At 42.1% G+C, this 14,397-nt stretch overlaps 1 protein-coding gene across 1 annotated transcript in view; it reads right to left on the bottom strand.

Annotated features, from left to right (window-relative positions):
* The window catches only part of THSD7A (thrombospondin type 1 domain containing 7A), a 934,571-nt gene that overhangs the window by 193,489 nt on the left and 726,685 nt on the right, over nt 1–14,397 (bottom strand). The window contains exons 12-13 of the mRNA XM_069211831.1: nt 2,800–2,994; nt 1,049–1,312 (exon numbers count right to left, since the gene is read on the bottom strand). Of these exons, the coding sequence (XP_069067932.1) occupies nt 1,049–1,312; nt 2,800–2,994 (459 nt within the window). The remainder of the gene's footprint in view (nt 1–1,048; nt 1,313–2,799; nt 2,995–14,397) is intronic.

The raw sequence follows: 14,397 nt of genomic DNA, 5'->3' as shown, positions 1-14,397 counted from the left end.
ATCTATGGGAATTAACATGGAAACACACTTTTTTGACCCCCCTTTTTCTCTGTCCCTGATTGACAGATCACCCCGAAACATTCTATGTACAACAAACCCCTTGCCATGCTTTTTTTGGAAAATGTCATAATGATTCATCAAAACGACACCAAAGGTATAGCCAAGTCTAAAACACCTTTTCTGTCGATAGCTACACTGATGAGAATTCTGGGGGTCATTATGAGTTTGGCGGGTGGAAAAGGCAGTCTGCCAAACTCCTGTGGTCAGGTTGCCACCAATGCGGCCGCCTTCCTGCGGGTTCCATTACGAAGTTCCCCACTGGGTCAGTGGGCAGATGCAGTGTTTCCACCCGCTGGCCCAGCAGAGAACAGCCTACAACATTGACGCCGGCTCATAATTGAGCCTGCGTCAAGGTTGCAGTGCATGGGGTGCTTTAGGGGCTCCCACGGCCAGCGCTGATTCGGCTGGCCATGGGAGCCCCTGCACTGCTCATGCCGAGTGCTTGGGCAGTGCAGGGGCCCCTCTGCAGACCCCTGCACCTGTCTCCACCAGCCTTTACATGGTGGTGCTACCACCATGTAAAAGCTGTTGGAGGGGGGGTCATAATCCCCAGGGTGGCGCTGCTTGCCGCACTGCCCTGGAGGATTAAGACCGCCGGGATGTAAACTGGCAGTGCTGGCGGGGCTGGCGGTCTGAGCATGGGGCAACTGCCACAGTCGTAATATGGAGGTCAGAACCCCGCCAAAGCGGTTGGACCACCACTCTGGTCGTGGACAGGCCTCCACCACGACCCTGGAGGTCTAAAGACCACGAGGGTTGTAATGAGGCTCTCAGTCTCTCTCCAACGGCTAGCCCAGCACAAGCAATGACATGACATACATATATTCAGCCGAAAGCTGGGTGAGGTGAGATACAACTATCCATTGAATGATTTTTACATAATGTGTGAAAGTTATGATTAAAAGAACAATGATGTTAATGTCACTGGGGTGAATGCCCAAAAAATAATTGTTCTTTGCCTTGGGAATAATAATATAGCAATACATACCATGGCTATTGCAGCGTGATGTTTCCACCAGTCGATTGTTTTGGTCAGAGCATGCCACAGCTTGGTATCGATAGCCTTGCCCACATTCCTTGATATCACCTTGCACTTTCATTCCCAACAATACCTCCATTTTGCCTTCTGGCAAAATGCAGTCCGACCAGTTACCAACTGGTTGTGCACTGTATTTGTCACAGGGACATGGTTGGGTTTCAGTCAAAAGAGAGGATGGAGGATTTTTGCATTTTTCCTTTTTCTTGCTTTTCCCTAGATGAAAAAATATCATGGAAAATCCATCAAATGTTTACAAAAATGTAAATTAGTACATCCAACAGCACCAATACAAAAAATTAATATGTAATTTAAGTAAGTTAAGTAAGAGTGATTGAATAACAATTTCGTTCTGTGAAGTAACATCTTTCTTTGTATTATAACATGTTCAAAACCAGTTGATAATACTAGGAGGTTGGTTATATAAATGGTTGTATACTTTAATATTTATCAATATAGTTTAGACAGTTTAGTAAGAAATAGCATATAACTTTTTTCATTTATGTATGTATGATATATTTGGTATATATACACACACTCATATATCGCCTCCAGCCATAGAGCTCAATTAAAGAGCCTGAAACTGATCTCAGAGTGGCAGCATTCTTTCTTTACTGAAAGCAGCCTAGCTATAAATGATGAGACCTGCACCCACAGTATGTATGCGGAGTGCCATCCCTTATTACGCAAGCATGGAATATTGGTGTGAATATATGTTTGCTGGGTGAATTTTCAGGCATCGAAGAAATTACCAACCAAAGCCAGTGGCATAACGAAACTTGCCGCCTCCCGGAAAGTATATGGAGGGTGCTCCAGGATTCAGTCAGGATCTCTCAGACCAGAGTACTGTGCTGAGGGGGCACCCTGGGGCTCTAGGGTCCCCTGCACCATGGAGGCTAATGTTACCCCACCGCAAAACATAAGTGCAGAATATCACTTTTGGCCACTCTTCAAAAACCTGTGAACAATGTTAACGTTTACATGCTATAATTCAATCTCTGATCCTCTTGTTAATCAAAATCATGATTTTTCTGGTCGAAAGAGTAAAGCATTCTTTTCGCCCTTCTTCTCAGACCAAATCAAGTCCCACAAAAACGTGTACACAAAAGATTAAACTTACTTATACACTGAAAACAAACTGTAAACATCTCGGGTTATTCTGCCCTACATTGACCCAACAGGAATCCAATGTAAATAGCAAAACTCAATTAAAGGAATAGAGGGTACTTAGACACTGCAACAAAATACATATTTGAGAGATAAACTACATTCTGGCACTCTGTTCACTACACACACACGTATGCACTCAAAACCATAATAGATGTAACTTTGTCATTGGGGGTACCCCAGTGCTCACAACGCTATACATGCAATGCTATTTTTTTGCTATGTGTAAAAACTTTTGAATTAAACTTTACAGCTAGGATTGAGGAGACAAGTGCAAATTAACTTATGAGTGCACTGCATGTTGATATTTTGTAGGAAAAAGATTATACTCAAAATTCTCATAAAATGAAAGGAAGTACATGCTGGGTTCTTCACTCTGGAAATCTGTCCAACCTTGCTTTGTCATTACCTAAGTGTTCGTGGTGGGACATCTTAAAAAGTGATATTGAATGCATGTGTAATCTTTGGTCAGTAACCTGCAGGGATTGTTTGTTAGATACAGCATCGTATTTCGTCTCATATTTGGGTGAACCTACCAGCTAAGTTACGCCGTCGTGTCCTGAATGCTCCACAGTCCCCATTGCACGATGAAAACTTTGACCACGTTGTGAACTGGCAGTCGTCTTGGCAGGGTATCTGGCAGGCTTGAGTGAGAGCTGGAAATGGCCCTGCATACTTCAGGCACTCGCCAATGTCCGCTTGTGCTCCATCTTGCTTCCGGCAAGTAATGGCTGGAAACAAAAAGCAGAACACTTGTTTTCAGACTGGCTTCTGTGTAATTAGTGTGCAGGTCACATAACAGAAAGGAAAGCCAACATCTAACAGGTGTGGAATCAGGCAAAACTCCACCTGTGCTCTAATGGACCGCAGCCTATATGAAGAAATATGATTTCCATTTTTCGACTCCTGAAGCTTCAAGCTCTTAGTCTATTGACATGAAAGTCTTACTGCTTGTCAAGCCACGGGCCCCGAACACTTGTAAATAAAGGCAAATAAATGGCGGATTGACATCATCTTAAATGGTGTTTTACAAATGTTTTGCAGCCATCACGAAAATGTCCCGCCTTAATATAAATTAGTTAACCACGCTAAGTTACTTATTGTCTCTTTTACTTCATTGCTGAGAGAGTAGGCGGCGCAGTGAGTTATCTGTAAACATTGTATTCTAGCTATGAGTATCAGGACAAACATCATTCAACAAAGACTCTCGTATCCAAACGATTAGTAGCATTTTAACACATCAACAGGAATTCCGTCCAGGCAAGAACATCGTTTGCCTTATTCTAAATAAGAGTTGTCCCTGGTGTTGCTTTTGCCAAAGGTCCATCAGTAGCTCCGGTGGCTGGAGTTATAAGAACTTTTGAAAGGGACCCTGAGGATTCCCTCAGAAATAAGAAACTACTGGGAAATTAGTAATTTCGGACCTCATCCCCCTAGTTAGTTCTCATTTTAGCCCAGATTTTCGTACAGAAACTCCGATTATGCAGATCTTGTAATTTTAATGATGTTGGAAACCCTAGGTACCGAATTCCTCAGAACTGCAGGGGGCCCTCGCAATGAGGGGCTATGTGTTGTAAATAGATCATCAATATATATTAAGAGCAGGGCCAGCTTTGGGTGCTGACCTGGATTGGGGGGCGCTGACCTCAGGGGGGGTGCTGTGTTTAGCAATAATTTACGAAACTTGCGATTGAAAAGCACCTGCTGAAAAGCTACTTCCGCGCCCAGCCTTCAGGAAGCAATTAAAATGTCAAGATACCTCTTGTGGTTAATGTTCCTGTTAGCGAGAGATGGGAGTTTTGTCTAGGGGCCGGTTTGACTCTCCATAAAGTAGCTTAGAGGGTTAATATGCCTGCTGCAAATAACATAACTATATTTTATGTGGATAGCTGAGTGGATTAGTAAAGCCAGCCTTTACAAGCGTTTTAAAACAATTGAATGTATGTCAAAGTAGGGCTATGTCAGTGGTGTAACGAAACTGAAGGGGGCCGCTGCAAAGTACCAGTATGCCCCCCCTCCTCCCTTGACCCAGTCAGGGGTCTGCCACCCTTGCACTGTACTGTGAGGGCAAAGGAGGGCTCGAGCTGCCCCCGCCCCACACACACACTGCATGAGCTGTGTAGGCCTTTGTTATGCCACTGGGGTATGGAGAAATGAGGGGGCACATTTCTCGGGTGGTAATGACTGAATCTGAGGAGGTGGTCACAGGTTGGGGACGCCAAAAAAAGACTGTCGCACAGGGCGCTACCAGTGCTAAAGCCAGCCCTGATTAAGAGTCAATGAAACCACCAATTCGGGGTCATGACTATGAGTGTTACTATCAGGCAACAAGGGCGTATTTGCAGCACATAGTCCACTCATTACTTCTGTCTAACCAGTTTATGAAGAAGGTACATGATTAAATGTCACACACATTACTTGTAACCCAAGAGCATCCTCATAACCCTGTATGAGGCACACATGCTGAGCACTAAGCAACGAGTTCATCATGTTGTTTTTTTTTTTTTTTTTGGTGATTTTATGAGGAAGGTGTTTAAGGGACACATCCTGCCCAAACTGAATGTAAATTGTCAGCATTTCTGTGCGCTGCCCATAACTGAATGGATAAAATACACATTTTCTGCATCACAGATGTCCTTGTCACAAATATGAGATGCTGCCAGTGTTCATTCCAGCACTGAAACAAGGACATTTTGTCCTTTTGCTTTTGGTAGATCAACGCTATGGGCCTGATTACAACCTTGGCAGAGGGGATTACTCTGTCCTATGGAACTTGTAAAACGGCAGACGGAATATCGGTCGCATTTGGGACTGAGTAATCCCCTCCGATTTGGTCGTAATCAGACCCTATATCTTTCAACATCAAATCCGTAAACGTTTTCTAAGTTAAACACTGGGGGTCAGACTCACTAAAAGCAGCACAAAACGTGCACTCCTAGCAACAGAACTACAAACAGATGCAGATCAAGTACTTTTTTGTTAGTCATAAACATGGTCAGGCATACAACTAGAAAGCTGTGCCATTTTCAGATTGCTGGGCATACTTTTAATGAGATCACATTTTTCCCTGTCCTAGAGGCGAATTTAGCTATCTCAATAGACTTAAGAAATCAAAAAAGTCACAAAAAAATAAGCACTGGAGAAGTCGATTGGTCTGGCCTTTAATATTTGGCTGGAGAGGAAATGGCTTTGCTAGTGACTGTTTGTTCACCACTACAAGATGGATTGAAAAAGTATAACTAAAACTATTTCAAGAAGGTAACACTTTTGTGTGAACTCAAGGGATGCACTGGTGGTAATAGTAGATTTTGTTTATAATGCTTTAAAATACGAAAAGACATCCATCCATACATTCAACATCTATACACATGCTTGGGTAGCCATCTTGTAACAATGTTTTGCATTTATTTATTGTTGTTAAAGAATGACAAAACCAATTTGAAGATGGTTACACATGGCCCCACTAGTCCTGACACTTGAAGGGGATTATAACTAAGGTGGATGCAGATATTCTGTGCAAGCAAAAAATGCCCTTTGTCACACAGATGGAAGCTAATGGCTGAAGTGGGCAGTCCTCTTGTTCCATGCTGTATACTGTGGTGGGCGGAGGCAAAGTGTGGCAAAGGAACCATCACAACAATTTACCAAGGTCAGACTTTTCAGCTTTCAATTGCTTGCTATTTTTTATTCTTCTCTCCATAGACAAAAAAAACATTTTTGTTATGGAGAAATCCCTTAATCTAAGCTTCCTTGACGTCTGAAGGCGTTCCTTTCTCCTTCCTACGGAAGCCGGTGACTAACTCAGTCCATTGCTGTAGCAAACTTCTGAGCATTTCCAGGTAAGAATGGATCAGTTAGGGGCAACTCACAATTTTGTGGGTGATCACTCACTCTCAAAGGAAATCATGCACTGCAATACCCACTTTCCACCTCTTGCTTGAGGTTTACAACTAAGTATGTGTACACAGCTGTGGCATGCAGTTATACCTGAGTAAATGAGTTTCTATCTTCTGTTACCCTTTCTGTGGATACTTGACAGGCATAAATGCAATCATTTTTGGTCGTACATATTTGTTTATGACTGAAAACGGCTTCATGTTTGTTGCCTTATTTGCAACTGCATTGGTTAAGATCCACATTACTCTGATCAGCTTTTCACCATAGAGTGCTCAGATGCTCAGCTTCGCCTTGCCTCTGGGCACAGAACGCAGGCACTTCACCTGATTTGGTTTGTTTCATTTTCCGAATGATAAATGGTTGTATGAAAAGACTGTGCCTGAAAACGTGTAACCGCAGCATTACAAAGAGATGCCCCTTGCACCAGCCAATGCTTTCATGTGTCTTTGAACAATTAACATCCCTCGAAAGAGAGAACTAAATGAAATGCAAATCAAATGGTCTCGATGATAAAATAGGTTGTAATTAAAAGCTATATCTGGCACACTACTTTATCTAAACCACCAGGGTCCTTTTCCAGTTAACGCATTGTATTTGGTGCTGATGTGAATGTGCACAGGGCTGTGTAAGTGTGCATGTAAGAGATAAAGAAACAATATACCCAGATGTATATGTGTTGTTAATTAACAAGTTATGTACATTGAAGTGATAGAACCTCTCACATTGAAGTATTAGGATCTCACAAAAACACACACGTGCCTTCTTCCAATGCTTGTAAGACATCTATTATGTGCAGGGTTAGCTAGGAAGCACTTATATATATAGTGATGTCAAAAGGTACAGAATCCAAAATGGAGAAAACTTTTTATATTACTTACAACAATAAAGTACATGGAGGTTTGCTGCTGAGACATCATTTGCCTTCAGAACCACTGGCCCCAATTTTATGATCATGCAACTATGGATGCAAGTAGGTTCTAATTCAATGTCGAACTGTCTGTGCACCTGGAGGGTGTCAGAAGCAGATTGTTTTTTGCAGGCAAAGCAAATATTCACAGTGAATGCGGCTACATGCTGGGGCACAGAAATGTGTATCTATGCTGTAGCAGGAAGTTAGGTGTGTCCGTTTAATTTTCTCTCAGGCCAAAGAAAAATCCAAACTACATCTAGCTCCTTGCTGGGGTCCAGTACAGTGTATCTGTGCCCCAAAAAGAAGACAGAATTAGCTCCAAGTCTTTTTTCTTGGCCAAAAATCCACATTGAGCCTGGCTCCTTGCTGGGATACAGATATGTGTTTATAATGTTTCTTAGGCTTGAACATTGCTGGGTTACAGAACTGTAATCCTGTGTCCCAGCAAGGAGTCAGATATTGCAAGGATGTTTTTCTTGGGCTGAGAAAAAAACCCAAACTTTGTCTGGCTCTTTCCACAGTAGCTCCTTCATTTTATAGGGCTTCTCTTTTATCGTGAGGCATTGTAAAAAAAAGGAGCTCTGTATAATTGAATCAGAAAGTGGGGAATGGAAGGAAGGGACTATTGTAGTCCACGCCTTTCTTATCCCTACCTCCATTCCCTCGTCATTGGGGTGGAAAGATTGGTGGGAGGAAGGGTATAAGGAGGTTGTGCTTCTCCTCTCTTTCACCTCCCTACCAACAGAAAAAGGAGATTGAGGTGGCATGATTAGGGAGCAATGAGGGGGCAGTAATAGCTACCCATAGCCCAGACCATCAGATGGATATGAGTGGGGATAGGGACGACTTTCTCCAAGTGTTCACGATATGTATGTGACGTCACTAGTGAGATGTATGTGATCACTAGTGATGTCACATGTATACTCAATGAGGCAACCTGGAAGTGAGCCCTGAGTCGCATTATTCTGGAGTTTGTCAAACCTGAGAAGGGATTGGTCACTGGCATGCTGCATCCATCACACCCACAATAAAAAGGAGTTTTTCCCCATCAAGGGGGCACATTTTTTTAAAAAAAGGTGTCGGCATAGGCGGGCCTAAAAACATGATGTACATAAGACATGTGATTGTCCAGGTGACACCTTTTCATGACTTACATATATATGTCACACTGCCAGCCAAAGGGTTAACAATCATATTCAACTGTTACATTGAGTAGACTATTTCAACATTCTAATGACTAGATCCCATAGGTCCCAAAAAGCACCAGCCAACCAGGATGTTGATAGGTGTCACAAAAGCCATAAAAGTTAACCACCGAATATGTATTGTTTTGTCTTTAAATTTCATCAATTTCATAGATGTTTTAAAATCTTTGTTGTATGATTTTAGTAGCTTATTCAGATTAGCAATTTAAAACCTACTTTTCTTGCAAAACACTTCCCAGATTTTGACAAATACTGGTGCTAAACGGGTAAGTAAATCAGAATGATGCCTTGAGTTGAAGTGATATTGAGGAGAACACAAGCGGAGGTGGAATGAAGGGTGAGCTAAGTCACTTTATAGTCAGTCAGTCATATTTATTGCCTGATTCATTAAAAGCTTTGCAAAGAACAACAAAGTAAAATTAAAATTTCTACCAAAAGATATTGACCCTGAATTTACAAAATTAAAAATGCAATCATTCACAGCATGCTCTTTCAAGCAAAGTAAAACATACAAACAATATTGGGCCTGATTTGGAGTTGGGCAGTTGAACTGCCACAACTCCAATACGGCAGTGGTTGATGGGCGTCAATCCGGCAGCCTCGCCATTGCCGAATTAGAATGTTTCCACCGTGCTGACTGGCGGAAATGTCTTATTTCAATGTTTCTGCCAGTCAGCCCAGTGGAAATAGTGTGGGAGCATTGGCCTTGGCTCCCTTGGAGAGCTGGGGCCAAAGCAGTCACACACAGCACCTTCAGAATGCGCACTGTCTTCACTAGCTGGTAGAAAGGGAAGTCGTAATCAGAATGGTGGGGCCAAACCTGGTACTGCAGTGGCAGACCATGACTTCAATTACTCCCATTCCGTCAGGATCCCTGATCCTGGCAGAGGCAGCAGTCTCCTTGTAGTCTGACCGCCAGGATCGTAATCTGGCAGTCAGATCAGCAGGAGCGCGGAGATCTGACCGCCACCGAAGGTTTGGCAGTCCGTGGACAGCCAAACTCGTAATGAGACCCATTATCCCCATACCTAACTGAAACATTTCCAAACATAATATACATAAACTTTCTAAATGCCCCTAAATGTGGGCTTGTTCATGGCCAGTGTTGCTTCCATACAGGTGTGAATGTCTAGGGATTCTAGTGTTTTCTCAGAAGTATCATATATTTTTCTGTCCATTGAGTTAATACAGCAAATGAATAAATGTATCAGGCCATTGATCATAGTCTGCACATCTTACTGTTATACTTGTTCTCATGAACCTCTCGTGACAAATAATGGGATTTCTAAAAAAAATATTATTTTCTGCCTTGTTTCCCCAGATGTTGTTTCTTTTAGGGGGGATAGGTGACTATACATAACATATAAAGGTACTCTTTAAATCCCCACATTTCTCCTTTTATAAATCTCCAAGATCTGCCTTCAAATCTCACTTGATGATTCATTTCCAGTGAGCTTTATTTGTCACTATGATAACATCACTATCTCAAATACTTCGTGCACCTACAATTTGGAAGGCTTTGTGACCGTGGGTTGGTAAGTTTTGTTGAACATAACTTTTATCACTTGCCACAATAGCCTCCTCAAAGAATCCTAATCAAAGAATCTTTCTCTAAAGCAATATATCAAAAAATGCACTGCAAGTTACAGGCTTTAACTCAGTGTATTAATCTTCAGAGATATTTGTGCTCGGGCGCCAATTTGGGTAATGGAAATAACGTGCAGTATAGATTATAATCAACACAATATAAAGACTTTGCAGCCTTTTCTGAATTGACCACCAAATTATAGGTAATTTCTTATAGAAATGTAACTTTAATCACTTCATAAATAAGCTTAAAAGTGGCACAGGGAAGGTTCAGATGCAGTGCTTTTATTAGGTGGGTTAAATATACTGTCTTATTTTTGATAGAGGCTAGGGGCCATATTTATGACCCGGTTTGCGTCGTTCTCGAACCAGGCAACAGGGTGCAAGAGCGACACAAAGCTTAAGTGAGATTTATGAAGTCACACAGGGCCACTTTGAACGGCATTGCGTGGCTTTGTAAATCTTGATTAATGTAACGCAGTGCAAATCACTGTGTTATATTACTCTGCACCAGTGAGGCATTTATTTCCATGGGTGCTGCGTGATATTCCCATGCAACACCCATGGATTTTGGCGCATTCCCTGATTTACAGGAACTTGTAATCCTGGGAATTTGCCAAAATGATATGCCCCCACCCAAGGAAAGGCGTAACAAGGAAAAATGTGTTTATTTCTCCCAGTTTTTTCCTCTTTCTGTGTGTGCTATGTTCTGTAGCACACATAGAAAGAGGTAAAACCCTCTCAGGAAAGGTTTTGGGCAGGAAGGTGCCACTTCCTGCACAAAAACAATCCTTCATGCAATGCAGGCAACCTGGCACCATTGTGCCAGGATGCCTGTGTTGGTGCTAGGCTAGCTAAAGTGGGCCAGCGCAAGGGAAAGGACAGGAATGTGTAGTATTCTTTTAAATACCACACATACCAGTCAATTCCCTGTGATGCAGAGCAGTGCAGCAAGATAGTTTGCTGCACTGCCCTGTGCCACAAAGTCCTTAAATATGAGCCTAAATGTTCATTCAAGTCAACCTTTTTCAATAAACCAAACTCCAAGCCAGCAGTATCGGCTCACAGAATCAATTGTCTGATCTTCCAATACCAGCCTCACTTGTTTTTTGCTTTCTACCAAGTTATACTGGCTTGATTTTGCTTAGTTTTACAGCAAATTAAAACTGAATATTGTAGTGCCCCAAAGCATTAATCATTTACCGAAGTCTAATCTTATCTTAGAAACATTCATAAGGACAGTATTGTCTGCGTACTATAATGTGAAACTTAATTGGGAGGGAATATATTTTCTTATGAGGATGCTAATTGCAAATCTGCTGCCTGGAATTTAAAAGCCAGGGACTCAAGTGGGCAGTCATTCTTAGGACCACAATTAGTAAATATTATTTTTATCTGTAGAATTCTTCGGATCTCCCATTTAAACACTGACCAAAGTGCCAGAATAAAGCCAATTGTCGACAAAAGTGTTAGAACTGACTTACTTGGCGTGGTATTCCCCCAAATATTTTGATTTCACTCCCTTTTTTGCTGACCTCATTTTCGTTGGCATTAGGACTTTACCCTTGCTAAAGTGCTTGTGTTCTCTCCTTAGAACATGGTAAGATTTACTTATTTAGCACATTTCATTTACATGTAAGTCTTAGTATATGGGGCTACATCAACACAGGAGCTGTACATTAAATGCTACTGGTGGGCAGCAGCAGCATTGTGCTACCCACTAAAGTAGCTCTGCAAAACATGTCTCAGGCCAGCCACTGGAGCCTGGAGTTCAGTTTTACACTGCCATTTCAACCTGGAAATATAAACCTTCCCTTTTAAAACTAATATGTTACCCCTAAGGTAGACCCTACCCACCCCAAGGTAAAAGTGCATGATATTTTAAAAGTAGTGCATGTGTGTTTATTGTATACATATCCTGACAGTGAAAAAATCATAAAGTAATTTTTCACTGTTGTAAGGTCTATCTCTCCATAGACCAACACTGGGTTACCTTATTGCATGTAATAAGTGATAATTTCAGATTGGGAGCCAATAAAGAAATGGTAATTGTGAGAAAGTCATCCTTTTAGCCTGGTCATCCCAATTTTTTTCTGACTGATACTGGTGGTAACTGACTGTGGCCTGGGCTCTGCTAACCAGACCCAGCGCCAGTGTTCTCATTAAAAAGGCATATGGTACTGTGTATAACTACAATTGGCAGTGAAAGACTTCTATAAGTCCTTAGTATATAATATGGCAAGGGGGGTTGAAACCACCTATAAGTTCCTGGTATATAATAGGGCAGGGAGGTTTATAGCCCCAGTAGATTTCCTGCACTGAAATGTGCACTGCTGTGTTGCCTGCTGTCGTTTTTGACGGCAGCCCTACCTTGCAGACTCTCTTTAAAATGTTAAATGTGTGCAAACTCGACTTTGGAATAAAATGTACTTCCAAAGTGGTAATCTACCATATATTTACATATAAGTCACACCTAGGGTCTCCCGTAGGCGCCATGTAACTATAAGCAGAGATATTTAAAAATATGTTTTATGTGCCCTGGTGAAGGAAGAAATGTCCATTTAATTTTCCCCACTGTAGATATGTAGCTTCATAGGCTAACATTGGAACATTTGCAATAAGTTTAAATATTTCTATGAAGGAGCTAAATGTGTCATTCAAGTACTCAACAGTTTGGTAATGATAAATCCAACAACTTGCCACTGGAGAATTTATCATAGCTAATACAGAAAATAAGTTATAGGACTTTCTTTTCTGCGAGCCAAAATCCAACCTGCTAGTGGCCTCCCCTGATTGGTCAGACTTAACAGGATTAGCCAGGCTGCTTTGATGAGGCAATAAATGGCATGCAAAGAGCAGAGATTATCTGCTGGGAGAGAGGTCTGGATTTGTAGAGCACAGACCAGAAAGGGGGCAGGGTAAATCATACTGGGCTTCAAAGAGAACAGGAGAGAAAGGAATGCCTACAAGGCCTACCTCCTCCTCCTGCGCTCCCTTAGACAGATGGCAGGCCCTGGAATGGAATTTGCAGATGGTCTGGAGAAGGAGAGCTAATGGAAATGAGCCACACCAGTAGGTTGGTTTAGCCAGGTCTTACTCTGCTGAAAAGAAATTCTCCATTTTAGATTTTTAAAGCACAGTGCTTTGTGGGACAAGAATATGTTACACTTTGGAGGAAGCAGTCATGCTTTTGGGTGACACACGGCATTTCATTGGACAGGGGTGCCCCCCTGCTTCTCCCCTCAGACCATTGAATAAACATGTGGGAGTCGCATAGTAACTCAGATCTGCTGCCTCAAACTACAAGGAGAATGACTGCCCTGCTGGAACCTTCAACTGTATCCGAAAGACTGCTCTTGTGGCACACTGTGAACTACAGCCCTGAGTGAAGACTTTGCCTTGCTTTTAAAAGGACTAAGGAGTGGACTCCTTGAAAGCAACAGGTTAAAAGAGCTTCTCTGCACCATCTCCCACAAGAAGTCTCCAGTCTTGAGTGTGTCCAGTGGACTTTTGAGGATTTGGCCAGGTGCATTGCAGGAATTGTACTCCAATCATCCAAGGATCATCTCAGAGCCTCTGGACCCTTGATTTTGTGTTTTGGACTATTTGAACACTTAAGGGGAACTTCAGGAAGAAGTGCCAGATGTTTGGAGAAGGTTAGAACAATTTTGGGAAAAACCTCCATAGTGGACCGACCCCATGTCGGGAGTCAAGCAGACTACTTTCAACTGTGACCCGGCCTGAATTTCAGGTCTGTTCTGCTGAAAGCTCTGGAACTCCAGACTTTGAACAATTTGACCAGACCTCGCAGAACAGCACTCCGATCATGTTGCATCTAAATCAGCTTGCTGGAGATGCCCGCACGACATCAGGAGAAAATCCTCCAGAAAAAGTGAAATTTTGTCCAAGGCCTCCTTGTGTATCCGTATCCGAGCAGGACTCCATCACGGATGGCCTCAAATTGTGACTTGGTCCTGGTCTAGCATGACCAGATGTTCCAGGTTAGCACTACTGGCTTTTAATTACTAGAAAGCACATTTTGTGATTTAAGCTTTAAAAATACATATGTCCAGTTCCTTATTGGATTTTTATCGTTTTGGTGTCATTTTAAAGATAAAAGTACTTCCTCCTTTTATAAAATAGCGTGGGATTTTTATTGTGTGTTGTTTCTTACCTATTTACTGTATTGTTGTATTTAAATGCTTTACATACCTGTCTCTTAAGTTAAGCCTGCCTGCTCGCTGCCAGCTACCCGGTGTTGAGCCAGGGGCTAATGTATTGAGACACTGACTGGACCTTATGTTGGCAGGGTTGCCATGTTGCTAGTGGTAGGTCTATACTTATCCCTACTAAGAATCCAGCCTCTAACAGTAATTACAGTCAGATGATATTTAGTTTAAACTACTCTTCAGTGGTAAATTTGAATTTTAAGATACAATTTTAAAAATGCCTACCTGAGCCAAATGCACTTTTCTGCCAGGGACCTGGGTTACGTGACTGTGAATGGTTCTGCTGTTAGGGTATGTGAATTGACA

Source organism: Pleurodeles waltl, chromosome 10, assembly GCF_031143425.1.
Source record: "Pleurodeles waltl isolate 20211129_DDA chromosome 10, aPleWal1.hap1.20221129, whole genome shotgun sequence".
In the NCBI taxonomy this organism is placed as follows: domain Eukaryota; kingdom Metazoa; phylum Chordata; class Amphibia; order Caudata; family Salamandridae; genus Pleurodeles; species Pleurodeles waltl.
Note: the sequence above shows the minus strand (reverse complement) of the source record. Positions and strands in the feature narration are given on the sequence as shown.